The sequence below is a fragment of the Oreochromis niloticus genome, linkage group LG2 (assembly GCF_001858045.2).
Source record: "Oreochromis niloticus isolate F11D_XX linkage group LG2, O_niloticus_UMD_NMBU, whole genome shotgun sequence".
NCBI lineage: Eukaryota > Metazoa > Chordata > Actinopteri > Cichliformes > Cichlidae > Oreochromis > Oreochromis niloticus.
In genome coordinates, this window is record NC_031966.2 from 32,770,180 (window position 1) to 32,787,242 (window position 17,063).

The 17,063-nt window shown below is 41.0% G+C and overlaps 1 protein-coding gene across 2 annotated transcripts; it reads right to left on the reverse strand.

Annotated features, from left to right (window-relative positions):
• Positions 1-1,260: 1,260 nt before the first annotated feature.
• On the reverse strand, positions 1,261-16,811 carry guf1 (GTP binding elongation factor GUF1). Of its 2 annotated transcripts, XM_013275452.3 has the most exons (17): positions 16,148-16,803; positions 15,733-15,844; positions 14,814-14,962; positions 13,812-13,892; positions 13,658-13,735; positions 13,488-13,571; positions 13,345-13,409; positions 13,050-13,253; positions 9,008-9,147; positions 8,651-8,774; positions 6,474-6,606; positions 5,213-5,356; positions 4,695-4,828; positions 4,323-4,424; positions 1,717-1,836; positions 1,582-1,618; positions 1,261-1,496 (listed from the first exon to the last, which is right to left on the reverse strand). In XM_013275452.3, the coding sequence occupies exons 1-17, from the start codon at positions 16,331-16,333 to the stop codon at positions 1,362-1,364; spliced, it is 2,028 nt and encodes a 675-aa protein (XP_013130906.1). In that variant the 5' UTR covers positions 16,334-16,803; the 3' UTR covers positions 1,261-1,361. The 2 variants fall into 2 exon arrangements, with proteins under 2 accessions (XP_013130906.1, XP_025754065.1); XM_025898280.1 differs by lacking the exon at positions 1,582-1,618 and having other exon boundaries at positions 6,474-6,663; positions 16,148-16,811.
• Positions 16,812-17,063: the final 252 nt, after the last annotated feature.

Consider the following 17,063-nt stretch of genomic DNA (forward strand, 5'->3'; position numbering starts at 1 on the left):
ATATTTGTTCATAGTACATCTGTATATCTGCCCGTCTGTACAGCAAACTGTATTTCATTACCCGTATTTATACATATGTAATGACAATAAAGTTGAATCCTAATCCTAACACATCTGATGAAAGCCATTCTTTCAATGACCAAAACAATATCCTGTCAAACAAAAATAATTTACATAAATCTTTTATGAAAGAAGGACAAGCAATCATGTTATTCACCGTGTAACTCTAAAAATCAGAATGCTTATATAATTGTGGAGGTACTACTTCATGTCTTCTACCAATCTACCAATTTACTGAACAATTTTCTGGCCAAGTAAAGTTGTGAAATGTGATTTCATGATTGCGGACGATTTGTTTTTTTCTCTAACTAAAGCTTAGAAACAGTGAAGGTGGTTAAAGTCACTGATGTTTATTACCAATCAAATCTGTGAAAACTAGTACTTATCTAGTTATACCAGAAAATATTTTAAAATTGAGTCATTGCCTTTTTGGAAAAGGTGTCATTCCTGAAGTATTAGTGATCCCAGCTATCAAAGCATTTTCATTGTCACGTAAAAGTGTCGTCTAGGACTACAATAGGACAGTGGCTGTCTGCATTTACTACTAACTAAAGCCAAACAGCCAGCGAAAGCAGTCTGATAGTTTCTAGTCTGGGAAGTTCCACATTAGGATAATGAAGGATGGAAATGGCATCTATATGTTTTTTTTCTTTAAAACGCCGAGTGTCAGTGCCTTCCTCGATACTGTGTGATACTTGAAAAAAAACAAAACAAAAAAACATTAGTAACTGCTGTACGTGATGGCACCAAAGATAATGCGTCATTTTCAGGTGTAACAGAAAGCAAAAGTGTATTTTTCCCCTAAGTCCCTTTGACATACTTGAATTGAGTTGCCATGGCGACCGTGCCCTGCTGAACTGCTTGGCCTCCTCATTGCGGCTCCCAGTTACATTTCTATATAATTCTATAATTTGATCAGGGCGCATACTGAACAATATAGCAGGTAGATGTTGTACAGAACTGTACTATGTGAGCTCCTCGTTTTACTTCCTGTTGAACCAGTGTGGGGTTTTGACATTTCAAACATCTAGTCATTCTCCTGATTGGTTTCACTGCATTTATGTAAATGTTACAAGTATAACTATAAGTTATAACTATAATGGTCATGAACATGAAGGTGTAATGATGAAAGAATGGTTTGTAATGTTGGTGTTGTCTGAGAGAAAAGAGCCAATAACTTGTGACACATGTACAAATAAGGATTTTCACTCCAGTTTGCAGAACTTTATTCAAAGAAAAGGTAACAGAGCCTTTCAATAACAAAAACCTGCTCCATGTTGTTTCATACGTAGTGTCACAGTCTATTTTTCTTTCCTCTTCAGAACACTAATAAAGGCATCTTTGGGAACTTCCACATTGCCGATCCGCCTCATCTTCTTTTTACCTTCTGCCTGTTTCTTCAGGAGCTTCATCTTCCGTGTAATGTCACCTCCATACTACCAAGACAAAAAAAATGATTTTAAGGCATCAGTGGTATATTTGGACTTTTCTAAGAAGAAAGAAAAAACAAGCTTTACTTACACATTTTGCGAGAACGTTTTTTCTATACGCCTTTATTCTGGAAGAGGCACGTGTGGTCATACCACATATTAAATACAGTACTTTACTTTTGATTTCTACACATCATTTTAACAAAATCTTAGCTCTTGTACTTACGTTTCTCTTGCAATGACTTTACTTCCAATAGCTGCCTGTATGGCAATCTCAAACATCTGCCTTGGGATGGAGTCCTTTAGTCGCTCACACATGGCTTTCCCTGTACTGTACGCACGCTCCCTGTAATGAAAACACACTTATCAGAACAAATCATAAAACTGTTAAAGTACTGACGGGTGCCCATATATCAGCTTCACCCTGACAGGTAAAGCTGATGAAAAAGCAAATGAGAGTGGAGCATAAAGTCGACTACCCTCACCACGTCACCTTAAAATACAGTAGTGAATACTGACATGCCCGTGTGTCATTTACAATTAATCAATAAGCGTTCTGTTTGGGAGGTCAGCACAAAATCAAACCGTGGTTGAAGCCAGAGGACTCACGGTACTTTGAAATTTAAACATTTGTCCTTAAATCTAGAGTCCTAGCTTAAAAACAGACTGTGGAAAAAGCAGCATTATTGGTGGGTCTGTCCTCTAAACACTGCAGAATGCAAAGCTGGATTTTCACCAAAGTCAGTTTGACACTTGAAGTTTCACTAAACACTGTCCTGACCAATATAATATTTGGTGATTTAAAAATCCAGTATATGAAGCTGATATTTTTTTCTTTCACAAAACAAACTGATTTCTTGAACAGTTGATATGTGTAGTTATTTATGAGTCCCTACTAAGATAATATGACAACGCAATTTAAAGTTTGGTTGTTTTTATGGCTTTAGAAACATGTTGCCGACAGGGAAGTTGCAGAGTGCCCTCTGGTGTATAAACTGTGTAACACCAACAGTCCTAACATGAATGAAGGGTGTTTCTCTCATCTCCGCTTCACTTTTTAACTTTGCTTATACAGGTTGTTATAAATGCAGATACCAATTTATCAGCAAACAGCTGATATCGTCTGGGCTCTAAGCTGTTTGAAGTAGGTGAAGTTTTCTGTTTTCTGTTGACACACCAGTGCTGGTGCAAGGAGAGACTTCTGAATGCTTTAGCTCACATCACAGAGACAGACATCAGCTGAGCGATTGAAAGGAAACAGTTAAAAGTCATAACATTTGTCTGATTTATTTTCTTACACAATTATCTTATTTAGAATAATTATGTTGTGCAAACTCTTTCAGACTGTTTTTGAACATGTAAATAACACTAACTGGAAGCATGCATACTCAAAAGCTTCAGTTATGTGTCCATACCTTGTTTTTTTTTCCTTTTTCACACAACAATCAAACGTGATATTTGCCTAATTTAAAACAGCGCTACTAAGAAGATACTCCAAAGAGCTTGCATAGCTCTGTCCAAAGTTTTAAAATTATGCTTTATATTAGTATTATATAAAAATATAATGTCTGTGAAGGTTCTCAGTCATCCAGGTCATGGTTATCTAAGGAGCTTTAAAAGAAAAGCGACTGGACTTCTTGAAGTCTTTTGAAGACATTTCATCTATCAGCCAAGGTTTCAGGTGAACCCACTGTGAGAGCCTGGCCCACCCTAACCCTTTTGAGATCCCTTCCTAGACGCCTTAACCCCCACTTACATAAGTCACATGATAGGGTGGGGCAAGGTCTCACAATGGGTTCACCCTTATAGTGGTCCACATCAGTTTTCACACCCTGGGTCATGTGATTAGGCAGATGATCAATAGTGGGTCAACGACCCTCTTAAGGACACTCCCAGTAGGGTTTAAAAATCTGGGACTCTCCACCAATTACCTTTAGAACTGAAGAAGCTTCTCGGATGAGAGGTGAAACGTCTTCAAGAAACTTCAAGAAGTTCAGAAGCTCCTTAGATAAAAATACTTATTAATAATATATATTTACTTGTTTGTTTATTAGTAAGATATGTTAAGCCCGTGTAAAAATGAAAAAGCTTTCAGTTTTCTCGTGATTTGATAAAATGAACTAGGGTCAGTTAGCTCCATCCTCTCAAATGAAGCATGAACTTTATCACCCATCTCTTTGGAGAAACTGGATCGTACATTTTCTATACATCTGTTTTCAAACTGTAAGATATGTTAATGACTTCTCTACTTGAAAAGGTGTAGAGAACACGCCTCCAATAAAAGACATTCTGCTCTGTGATTGGTGCGTTGGCCTTAAAGAACAGACCGAAGCTTCGCTCGAGTCGGCTGAGCTCCAAGGCTTACTGTATAAATTGTCTGAGAGTAGCCATCATTGGCGAAGCGTAGCGCCCTTCAATTACCTACGTCTGTGCTGGCTCCTGTACCGCCTTTGCTAGTGAGTACATTAAACACAGATCTTGCTGAGCGTCATCACTTTTCTTCTGTAAAGTTACTCCTTTGTCCTTGTCCAGTGTGTAAAGTCATGTTAACAGCAGCTGCCAAAAGACCTTTTTTTCTTAAATGTTAACCATAGTGCTGAATACATTTCATGCTCCACAGGCAAAGAGTAATTACTATAGTAATGAAGGACTATATACTGTAACCTTGCCAGTAACAATAACAATGAAGGTAAGAATATGACCAAAAAAATAAATAACAAGGTGCTCTTAAGTAACATCCAGTCACATGTCCTGGCCAAAAAAAGTAAATTATTCAGTGAAAATTAACACAAAAGTCTCAATTTTTACGTCAAAGCATTATCTGAAATGTACCTGTGTACAACTGTGGTCAGCTCTTCTACTGGGCGTCCATTCAGCAGAATATCCATCTTTATCAAATCAGCAGCCTGGTAACCTGCATTCTCATAATCAAAGCTGCACAACATAAAAATACATAAGGTGCACAGGAGAGGCTACGCCATTAGAGTGCATGGAAAATAATTTTACATCAAAATTAAAATGAATTAATAACCTAATGTGTGAAACTTTTTTTAAAACTTTTAACATTGGATACAATGTAACAATGGATACTTTCAATAATCTACACTTTCTTTCTATAACTCTTAATACCGAAATACTGCAGATGAAACCTACAAAATCTATAAAAATCCATTACACAGTGTATTTACATAACACTGGCTTTACCTGGCGTATCCAGATGAGAGTGATTTGAGGAGGTCATAGAAATCCACCACAATTTCATTTAAAGGGAAGAGATATTTCATCATGACACGCTGGTCATCTATGTACACCATGTTCTTCTGGACCGCCCTGCGATTCTATAAGAACACAAACCGTTAGTCTGACATGTTATTGATACACCAACTATAACTTTATTGGTTATTTCTGAAACAGAGGAAGGCTGCATGGAGACAAAAACACCTGAAAATGTCAAGTTTCATCGGAAAATACGTTTTTCATAAACACAGACGAAAATTCATTCTCCAGTTTACAGTATTATTGGTCCTCTTTGTCATCAGACCAGTTTGTAAAGAGTTAAAAAAAATTGTTCTCCCACAATTTAAATAAGATGTTTACAAAGTAGAGCGATATTATAATGTTAAAATAGAAAACTAAAATAACTTGTACTGAGAATAAATTCAGGTTGAACTGCAGAAGTTTTTTTCTAAATTCCATCTGTATTTTTCCAATTTCCTTCTTACCAAACACAGAGTCATAATCTTGCCAGTGTAAACATCTGGAGTGAGAATGGTCCCCAGGACCATGGGCTCCAAATACTCTGACACGACCGATCTGTCGGGGAACTGAGCGGGATTCACAATGGTTATCTCCCCACTGCCATGTTCCTGTAAGCAGAAGAAGGTTTGAACATTGTAAACCATATTTATTTCTATTTTCTGAGAGTTTTAATCATTTGTGACAAAATAACAGAAAATCATTACAAGATTTACTGACAGTGGGATAAGAAAGTTTCCCAGCATTACACGTTGTTTTGTCTTTGAACCAACGATCTGATACATTCTTAAAGTGAATGAGTGAACTGGGCAGCTAAACAACATCAAACACCCTGAAAGACCACAGAAGACAACTAAAGTGAATGATCACAGAGTTATTTCCTTAGTAAGAAACAACTTAACAGCATCTAACAAATTCAAGAACAGTCGAGCAGATAGACATAACATTATCAGGTGACGCCTTCATGAGTGGACATACAGAGGATTTACATTAAAAAACAAGAAGGCCAGATTAGACTTTGCCAGAAAACATCTAAAAGAGTACTGGGAAAACAAACAAACAAACAAACAAACAAAAAGTGTGGAGATATAAAACCAAGACTAACTTGTAGCACTTTGTATAGAAAAGGAAAGAATAGCTCATGATCTGAAACAATCAGCAGAGGCATATATGACTGCATTAAAGGCCTAAAGAGGATCTCAAGGGAGGAAAGGATTTTCATCTGAGAAAAAAATCATTATATTTAAAATTATGTTAGTTTGTCCAGTTACTTCTGGGGCTCTGTGAATCAGAGACTATGCATAAATATGGCTGTCAATCCTAAAATGTTAATAAAATATCTTTGTTAAACCCCTTAAATAAAAGCTTAAAGTCTAAACTTTAATCACACTGTGAATGTTTGATTTAAAATGATGCAGAGAGGCAATATTACAAAAAAAATAATAAAACGTTTAATGGTCCAACTATTTATAGAGCTGAGTGTACGATAAGTAACAGAGGGACTTCAGCATGCTTTGTGTTTTCCCATTAGTGTTAGAACATTCTGCACCATTTCCCATCAAGTAGCTCCTACACTATATCATTTTACAGGAAGCAAGCCAGTGACACCAGACAGCCTTCATCCGTAATCAATTTCCAAGTCAGCTGAAACTTGCTTTTTGATGAAATCAGCGTGAGCCAAGCTCTGCTGCAAGGCTAGAAGATATACGAGCGAGGAATGGCTCTTACCTTGATGAGTTTGGCTGAGGAGAGCACAGCCTTGTAGGGCACGGTGGGCGCAGTCACGATAACAGAAGCATTGTATTCCTGCTCCAGCCTCTGATTGAACACCTCCATATGGAGGAGACCCAGGAAGCCAAGTCTGCAGGGGGACAGGAAGGTCCACAGGTGCACTCGAGCTTCATAATTGATATTCAGGCTTTTAATTAGAAAGAGGCCGTTTGGAAACAGTTCAACAGTAAGTAAGACTCATTGCTATCCCAGCACAGTGTTGTACATTTAGATTGTCTAAATCACGCCCACGAACAGAATCAAATGTACATCATCTGGACTGATAATGTGACCTGAGATAATAAACAGACTTGTACTTGGCTGAGTAATCTGGCAACATCCAGTATGTCCTGAGGAAAGTTATGTTTCTCCGATTAATCATTTGTTGTTAAAGTTTGTGAACAAACTCATGAAAGAATATTAAACTGGATTCAGCTCATTCATTTTCTCATCAATCAAAACACATAATAGTCCAAAGTGACAAAGCAGAAAACAGCTTTTGTAAACTTTTGCATTTTTTTTTTTCAGACTTCGTTTAAAAACTTTGTCAAGCAGAAAGCTGGGCATTAATGGGAAACGAGGATTTTACTGTTTGGGACGGTCATGCTAACTGCCACATTTTGCCACAGCAGATGGCCCCGCCCCTCCCTGAGCCTGGTTCTGCTGGAGGTTTCTTCCTGTTAAAAGGGAGTTTTTCCTTCCCACTGTCACCAAGTGCTTGCTCATAGGGAGTCTTCTTGTGTTGGGAGTTCTCTGCATTATTTTAGAGTCTTTACCTTGCTTTTGACTTTGACTGTGATTTGATGCTATATAAATAAGATTACATTAAATTGAATTGAACATGTTGTGTTGCTGAGCACATGTAATTCCAAATTCTTGTGCATTACAGATGATCACTTAATACACATAAACACCAAAAAACACAACTAAATAACGTCAATCTAGAAAAAAAAATAAAGTAAGCTGTCAAGCTATTAGCATCACAGTCTGTTTCATTAATGTATCCTGTGTCCCTCTCTTTCTCCTCATGTAGTCAAGATGGAGACCACTGAGGGCAAACAGCATTCTACAGACAACTTTTTGACCAAGTACACAAACACAGACCATATCTAAGTATGGAGGAGTGTGGTATCTTTGAGTTGACAGTGCGTGGCAGAATGACAGACAGAACTCTGTCAAGACTCAGATCAGAGGAAGATAAACAAAAATTAGATGAAGCTGCCCAAAGAGCGTGGCAGCCTCTGACCTTCTCAAAGAAAAATCTTGACACACCAACAGCCCTCGAGTATCTGGCTGCCCAGCTAGTCTGAGTAATCTGAGATAAATCTCGGTTGTTGCTGATGGTCAGTTGCTAGCAGACATTCCAGTCTCTGGTTACCAAGGTAACCCTATAACACATTTACCACCCTTTCGTAAGCGAATCAGTAACAGTATCTTTCACTGTAACTGGCAGACACTTCAGTCGTTCGCCCTAAGAAAAGTTTAACTCCATCAAAGTCCTCTGGTTTAAAATTGATTACTCTGCCACACTCTCACACATCTCGGTGGCATGTGTTGAGGAGACCAGCCTCTGACTGTCACCTCATGTGCTCAGGAGGATCTCAGGCTGGGGCAAAGGTTTACATTTCAAGAAGATGATGACCCCACGCAGCCTGCCAAGAAAACGTGAAAAACAGTCCTGGTGTGGCCCAGCTAGAGTCCAGAGTCTGGACCTAAAGTTGGTAGAGAACCTCTCGAGAGACCAAAGGCTGCGCACTGACCTACCTAACCAATCTGGTTAAGCTTAAATGACTCTGCCAAGAAAAATAGAAGATATTTCCAAAACTGCAGTGGGCCAAGCTTGTAGGGGTCATTCCAAAAAAGCAGTGACGCTCTCAGTGGTGCCTGCTGCCAAAGGTGCTTTCACCCTGTACCAAATGGCTGAACAATAACGTAAATGGGAAATTTGAATGTTTTCAATACTTTTACAGTAACCTCCTTAAAATCCCGTAAGTGGGAACTAAACATTTGTGTGTCCACCCCTCAGTGTCTTAATTACCCAAACACTTTGTTTCCATTCACCCCTACATTACACCCAACAGCCCAATCCTTGGCTGGGTATCATTTTTATTCTAATTCAAAACATTCATGCCAACCTCCATCCTGCCCCCAGGGCCAGACTGCTGTCTCTTTGCACTGTGACACTCGAGTCATTCAAGGTCAGTCTTTCAATGGCACTGCGGAGGCCAGTGTATTCTGACTGGTCCATTGGATACATGCCTGAGGGACGGGAAAAATAGAGAGTGTACATCAGCAGGAAACAAGACTCCTGCATCACAGTGGAAACACAAAGTACACCTAAGGAGTTTCATCTTTATCCAGTTCTTTCGAAGTACTCAGGACTAGGCTTCACATTATTACCATCTCACAGTGTTTATGTAGAAATGGTTACATTAGCTCAAGTTCTTAATCTTTTTTATTTTTTCATTGAAACAGAAAGAAAAACTTCTTACCAGCGAAGACCATGGCTTTGGCAGGTTTGAATCCTGGGAGAGCTTCAACTGGCTGCTCCTGTAGGTACAGTGTGTCACCGATCTGGGCCTCTTTCACATCCTTCATCCCTGCTATGATGTAACCCACCTGACCTGCAAATCTACAAAAAAGCTAACCTCAGAAAGCAACACTAATTTACAACCTTCAGTCTTCATTTTGCAAAAAACCTCTGCACGCCTGTAAATGAAACTGATTTTTCTTAACCTGTGGTTTTGGAAATGTTGGTCTGTATATTCAATAGTTCAAGTAATAGATAAAATAAAATAACAGTAATTATTGTCAAAGATAGTCTCTGAGAAATCAGAGAAAGCATACAAAAAATAATGATATGGTGTGATCAAAATGTTTGCCGACTCCCACCATAAAATAATAAATAAGAATTTACCCAGTTTAACCTTTTAAATTTGGTTGATATCCCACATAAGTTCATCTCATTGTAAAGTGCTGTGAGCATAACCTGTAGATAAAAGATGGACACAGCCTTCATGTCTTAACAGTAAAGCCAAGAAGAAGTGTGTTTTGTGTAGCGCGGTGAATTTTATGGTTTTAAAAAGAAGTCTACTTCCAAGCTCCAAGACTTCCAGTAAACACGTTCATACTGGGTTTAGAGCAGCGGTGCCCAACCCCCGGGCCATGGACCGGTACTGGTCCGTGAGTCGTTTGGTACCGGGCCACGAGAGTTGAGGTTCAGGTGTGAAATTGATGGTTTTCAGGGTTTTTATCGTTAACTCGGTTTCCCTGGGTCTTTTCCCGTGTTGTAGTTGTGTGTCTTATTTTGAAAGAAATATTTACGCGTTGCCATAACGACCAGAGAGCATTAAGGGGTAGAGAGGAGGATGGTACTCTCAATGTTGTTGGCGCATTTCAGGAGGACGCTGCTAATAAAGTTACACAATTACACAGTGAATTCATGTTTTTTATTATATTTACAAAACACCACAGTTTTTGTTTTGGTCGTATCATTTTATTTTGTTGTATTTATCCGCCACACCTTTTAAGGCCGGTCCGTGAAAATATTCTCTGACATTAAACCGGTCTGTGGCGCAAAAAAGGTAGGGACCACTGGTTTAAAGTATCAAATGTTACTGCCAAGTCATACTGAATACAACAGAATTGTCATTAATGTCCAGTAGGAGCATAAAGCAGAGTGTGCTCTACCATGCTGTTGACATGTCGTTGCCATACTGCTCTGCAGTGTCCCTCGATCAGACCTGCCCATCGCTCAAAAACATCAAGATGGCAACAGTGGAAATGCTCAGCTGTAGGTTTTACTAACCAATTAATGAGTAGGTCCATCTTTTATATACAGTCTATGGCATAAACATTCCAGGGCTCCTGCTGTATTTTGATTGTTCTTTGGAGGTTCTGTTCTGACCATGTCCATATGCACATCTGCTGTTTCCCCATGGGCTGCAAACTCACAGAGAGGGTAAACATCAACGTCAGGGTCAAACTGACTCCTTCCTGCTGACAATTATCACTGTCAAAAGTGTGCACGTGAAAAATACTGAAGGCGGCACATCAAGTCAGGAATCAACCTGAAATGTTCTTTAAAGCTCACACTCTCAAGTATAAAATCTTCACCTCCGTCCTCACCATCTTTCCTCACCTCCAGCACTACTCACCAGACTGGGCTCCCTAGAGCTTCATCGTTCTGAAACCGAGGATGACGGGTCACTGTTTTCTCACAGTGTAGGAGTTGATTCAGCACACGTCAGCTGATCAAGTGAAAGCGGTCAGAACAGGATCAATCAGGAACTCTTAAAACAATCGTGAGCTACGTGATTGTGAACTTTTATGCTCGTTTTGAGCGAGGGAACCCCACGACCACAACCAAAACAGACACGACGCCAGACCACCAACCTCTGACTCTCTCCCCCACCGATGTAGGAGCAGTGCTGAGCAGGATCAATGTCCACAAGGCTGCAGGTCCTGATGGCATCCCCGGGCGTGTTCTCAGAGCGTGTTCTGGGGAGCTTGCAGGAGTCCTGACAGACATATTCAACCTGTCCTTGGCCCACGCTGTGGTACCGGCCTGCTTCAAAACCACCTCCATCGTCCCGATACCCAAAAACTCCAACCCATCTAGCCTCAATGACTACCACCCAGTAGCACTCACCCCCATCATCACTAAGTGCTTAGAGCAGCTGGTCTTAGCACACTTCAAATCCTGTCTTCCCCCCACCCTGGACCCCCACCAATTTGCATACCGCCAGAACAGGAGCACAGAGGATGCAGTCTCCATCGCACTGCACTCTGTCCTCTCACACCTGGACAACAACAACACCTACGCCAGAATGCTGTTTATAGACTTCAGTTCAGCATTCAACACAATCCACCCCTCACAACTCATCAGGAAACTGACAGACCTGGGCATCAGTTCCCTCATCTGCAAATGGTTACTGGACTTCCTGACCAACCGCCCTCAACATGTCCGACTGGATAACCGCTGCTCATCTACAATCACAATGAACACCGGTGTACCACAAGGCTGTGTGATGAGCCCTTTCCTCTACTCCCTCTTCACCCACGACTGCAGACCTGCTGATGGTTCCAACACCATCATTAAGTTTGCAGATGACACCACGGTGATTGGCCTCATCAGTGACAACGATCAGACTGCCTACAGGGAGGAGGTGGATCGTCTGGCTGAGTGGTGCGACACAAACAACCTGCTGCTTAACACCGAGAAGACCAAGGAGCTCATCGTGGACTACAGGAGGAATGCTGACCCACATCCACCCATCCACATTAAGGGGACGGCTGTGGAGCGTGTGAGCAGCTTCAAGTTCCTGGGAGTCCACATCTCCGAGGATCTCACCTGGACGACCAACTGCTCCAAGCTGGTCAAGAAGGCTCACCAGCGCCTCTTCTTCTTGAGGACTCTGAGGAAGAACCACCTGTCCTCAGACATCCTGGTGAACTTCTACCGCTGCACCATCGAGAGCATCCTGACCAACTGTATAACAGTCTGGTACGGGAACTGCTCCGCCTCGGACCGGAAGGCGTTGCAGAGGGTCGTGAAAACTGCCCAGCGCATCGCCGGAGCACCACTTCCTGCCATAAAGGACATCTACAGGAAGCGGTGTCTGAAAAGGGCTGGGAAAATCATCAGAGACCCCAGTCACCCATCACATAGACTCTTCACCCTCCTGCCCTCTGGGAGGCGCTACAGGAGCCTCCGGACTAAGACCACCAGGTACCGGAACAGCTTCTTCCCCACAGCTGTCAGACTCCTGAACTCTGCCTCCTGACATCTGACCCACGTTAAACTCATGGACTGAACATACACACACCCACAACCACTAGCACTTTATCACTATCACAATTATCCTAACTGCACTACTTGTATAGTTCTGTGTGAATATCATTCTGTACATATGATAATTTTTCAATCCTACAACTGTTTATTACTTGCATAGTTCACATTTCTGTATAACTGTATATCTCAGATTTCTGTATAGTTTTTATTTCATATTTATATCCTGTTCATAGCCTGTACATAGCTTGTACTCACTACAGCCTGTACATACTTATAGTTATAGAATATTCATAACATACTTCACACCGTGTACATTATAACATACCATAATAGACCCATTTCTGTAATATACTTACACATCTATATTATTGCTAATATATATTGTAATATATCTATATCGCGGCTAAAGCACTTCTGGATGGATGCAAACTGCATTTCGTTGCCCTGTACCCATGACATGTGCAATGACAATAAAGTTGAATTCTATTCTATTCTATTCTATTCTAAAGACCACCTTTAAGGGGACAGCAGCCAAACTTAAATCAGGTAATCTGGTAAGTTTTCATCCCTTGAGTTGGAAACTCTTTTTCATATAAATTTGCTGAAAGTAGTTTAGTTTTTATTTATGTAAAAAGTTACGATCACTGACTGTAGCAGAGATCTTGAGATAAACCCTAAAGCCAGTTTTAGTGGAAATGAAAAGAAATGGGAAAAATGAGTGGAGGATTAACAGAACGTACAGCTTCTGCGTTGGGTGCTCATCTGGCCGGAGAAGGCCCAGCTCGTTGACCTCGTAGGCTTTTCCGAGATGTGCCGACACGATCTTGTCCCCTTTTTTGACCCGACCTCCAAACACGGCAATGTTGGCCACGACTCCTCTGTAGTGGTCAAAATTGGAGTCAAACACTAAGGCTTTAAATGGGTCTTCAGTGCTTGCCTGTGGCCTGTGAAAAAGAAGTAACATTTTACGTTTGGGTTTTTGTTTTATATCAATCATTTTTCAGATAAGGAGTAAAACCAGCGGAGCCTTCTTACGGTGGAATCCTGTTTACGACAGCTTGGAGCACCTTGTCAACATTTGTTCCAAGTTTAGCTGAAATCTGAAGAACATACGGAGACGTTTCTCAGAAAAGTGACTCAAAGCGAAGTAAAGAGCAGCTTTTGCAGCAAGTGCTCACCCTGATGCATTCTTCGCGTGGAATATCAAACACCTTTTCAATCTGTGACTCCACCCGCTCTGGATCAGCATTTTTCAAATCAATCTGAAGGAGACGCAACAGAATCAAACATGTGTTCGACTATAACGATAGCGTGTAACAAACCCAAACAGTGGAAGGTCAGATCATACCTTATTGATGACAGGAATGATTGTCAGCTGAGCTTCAAATGCCAGGTAGAAGTTAGCAACCGTTTGTGCCTGAATGCCCTTCACACGACAGCAAAACATTAAAATCTTCACAGTTATGCAGCAAGCACATGACAAAGAAAGCATATTTTACTACCTGATTGGCATCAACGATCAACAGGACACCCTGGCAAGCAGAAATCGAGCGAGACACTTCGTAGCTGAAGTCGACGTGACCCTGAGGAGAAGATACACATGCACAGCTTGAACAAAAATCACATGTTAGACCGGGGATCACAAACTCATCTTTGGGCCACATACAGCTCATTTTGATTTTAATATAAGACAAAGAAGTGCAGTTTCAACAGTATATCTGTAACTATGTGGACGTGCTCTTAAAGAGTTCAACATATCCTCTGCTGAAGGAATATATTTCATACATGCAAACCTTTGAGCTAACAGACGGAGGAAGCCATTCTCTAAAATTACAGCAGTGCAAACTGTGTGTGTCACATTGTTATGCGAATTTGCATGTATTCAGTTGGTGATGCAGAAAATCTATAAATGTTTTTATTCTTGGTCCCAATGCTGCAGAGGCTCTTTTACACATATAGATTTGCAACGAATGAGCTCAGACTTGAACATTGATCAGTCTGTAAGCTATTTATCACCAAGAATACCTTTTCAATCGATAAGATAAACTTCACTTTGACCTGGTGACAAATGTCACATCGACTATCAGGAAGCGCTAAAGTAAATATATTATACTAAATATTATTTTTTTTCGCCACTAAGTGAAGTGATGATTGGTTAACAACTTTTCTCAGCTTTACTCTCATCATACTTGCAACAACAGTGTTTTATTTGAATGCTCATTATAGATCTGCAGCACCTGTTCCTCGGATAATGTCTCTGAATGGAGAAGGGTGTAACTCTATTGATTTTGTGGAAAAAGAGAGTGAAACGATGCATGCAACAGCTCTGTGAGCACACAGAGAGCCTGAAGCAGAAAGTCTGAGATAACAAAGAAAGCTGATAACTGCCACTGTGACACCTGTCATCTGTGACGGGGGTTTTAGGTTCGTAGGGCCAGTTAACGCAACAAAGCCCGGTTCTACTGAACTTGCTACTTAGTATACCAACGCACACCTCTCCTTACCGGAGTGTCGATGAGGTTCAGGAGGTACTGCTGCCCCTCGTGGTTGTAAAACAAAGACGCTGTCTGGGCCTTTACGGTTATCCCCCTCTCTCGCTCCACCTGCAGCTTGTCCAGCACCTGTTTGTTCTTCTCCGTCTTCGCTATAGCACCTGTTTGTCAGTCACACCATCAGTGAAAATGACATGAATTAGTTTCAACATATGCGACAGCAAAAAATGTGAACTGCTGAAGGGTGCTTCCAGACGTGTGTGAGAGGTGCTATCGGGCCTCCAGCAGCAGGAGTAGGGTGACCAGGGGTCGTACTTTAGATCACTCACACCACATATTGACATAATGTCCCAGGGAAGAATATGAACTGAAGTCACAGAGTACACCTGAGTCTCAAATGAAGTGTGTGGCTGAAAAAGGGTAGTAGTGATGTATGGGCTCATCCCCAGTGAACTCCAGACTAGGCAGCAGCTGAAAACAGCCTACAACACTTTGACAATTATAGGAAGCCATCAAGTCACGCTCTCCTCAGTCCTTAATCTAGTTATGCTGAAATGAAACCAAAGTCAAATACAACTGATTTGTCCTCACACATTAAATTCCAAGTTTCTCCTGTTTTTGGATGCGTTTATTTCTCAAATTTCAGACCGCCTCTTAGCATCAGAAACATATGTCACATTGCATCACACAACCCTGCTCTTTGCCTCACATTTGTTTCTTTGTTACTTTTACCCTTAACTAGAGGAAACTGTGGAGTTTCACACATGGAGCACTGTCGACAGGAGCAATATTACAAGTTTGTGTCATTAACTTCTACCTCCTGGCCTTTTAAAAAAATAAAAATAAATTATGATTAATTTGGATTTGCTAAAAAATGAAAAAGGCGAAAAGGTGAAAAGCTGTCAGTGTAGAGTGTGGCGAGCAAACATACCGGTCATTTCCAGCAGTCTGTCAGCCAAGGTGCTTTTCCCGTGATCAATATGGGCGATGATGCAGAAGTTCCTGATTCTGTCCACAGGGAATTTGGAGAGGTCCACAGCATCCTTAAAAGCAAAACAGCAGAAGCGTGCTGACTACTGACAGGCAGTGAACAGCTGTATTACGGTACTCCACCTAAAGCCATACTGCACACTTGGTTCAGTAACTGCAGCTTATGGTTCTCTGGTGGCGACAAACAGAGCTACTAATGGAGGCAACAACTTTATGGCTGTGCAGCTTCTTGGCTGTACTCTCAGAATCCTTTCCAAACTGTAACAACAGTGTACCTGCTTATTATTAATACTGTCATTATCAATGTTTATTGTATCTAGTTCACACTGACAGTACCAAGTCCCTGCAGTTATTACCTTGTCGGACTGGGTGCTTAGCCTCCTGGAGCTGCTGCATAGCACAGGCAGTGCTTTCATCCAGCGGTGTCTGAACACTGTGTAGGTCACATTAGAGTCTTGACTCTTCCTTCTGCACATTTTAAACTGCAGCACACGTCTAAACAGGGGCGTCCCACAGCACCGTTTCACCATAGAAAACGACATGTTTCGGTTCCGCTTGTAGCCTCACGGCATGAAGAAGACAGGGAGGAGAAATAATAATGATGTAATGTTCCCACGATACAATTAAATATACGAATTTATATATATAAACGAAAATTTAAAAGAAAGAGCACTGTAATCATAATAGCCCCGGCGCATTTGCTTTCAGAGGGCTGACATTTTGGGTGACAGGTCAGCGGCAAGGACTTCTGGGAAATGTTGTTCGTTTATCAAGAGAGGCGCAACACAACAAGAGGAAGCCTTACAATAACTTCCGTTTTCGTTTAGTCCAGCACAGAAAGCAAAAACATCTCTTTAATTCAAATGTACACTCAGCAAAGGTTAGCGCACTTCCCTTCTAATCTGCCGAGATGACTCTAATGTCGATAAAGCTAGCTAGACTACTGCTGTTCATGTGAAGGGATGTAAAAAAAAAAATGCTAACACGACCCCAGGTCAGGCTAATGCTTTTCTAAATATTATACAGCAGTGTCCATAGTGATTAATGCTGCAATAATATTTTTACACTCACGTTTGAAACCTTCGAAAGCGTCCAGGGGTCAATTATCACCGCATAAAAATACCTTTGAAAATAACTGACAGGTGGAAGTCCCGCCCACTCAGGCTGTCAGATGAAGGATAAAAATGGATATCAGTTGCTATGACAACGAAACTGCCTCTCGCGCAAGAATAGATTATGCCTCTCTTCTTTGTGCCAGCACAGATAATAAGC

Bases quoted from the DNA above. Each gene is read 5' to 3' on its own strand.
- guf1 (XM_013275452.3), bottom strand. From the start codon at position 16,333: ATGTCGTTTTCTATGGTGAAACGGTGCTGTGGGACGCCCCTGTTTAGA. The intron at 13,254-13,344 runs GTAAGAAGGCTC...TCTTTTTCACAG, and splicing joins GTCGTAAACAGGATTCCACC to GCCACAGGCAAGCACTGAAG. The intron at 4,829-5,212 runs GTAAGAAGGAAA...GTGTTCTTATAG, and splicing joins AGATTATGACTCTGTGTTTG to AATCGCAGGGCGGTCCAGAA.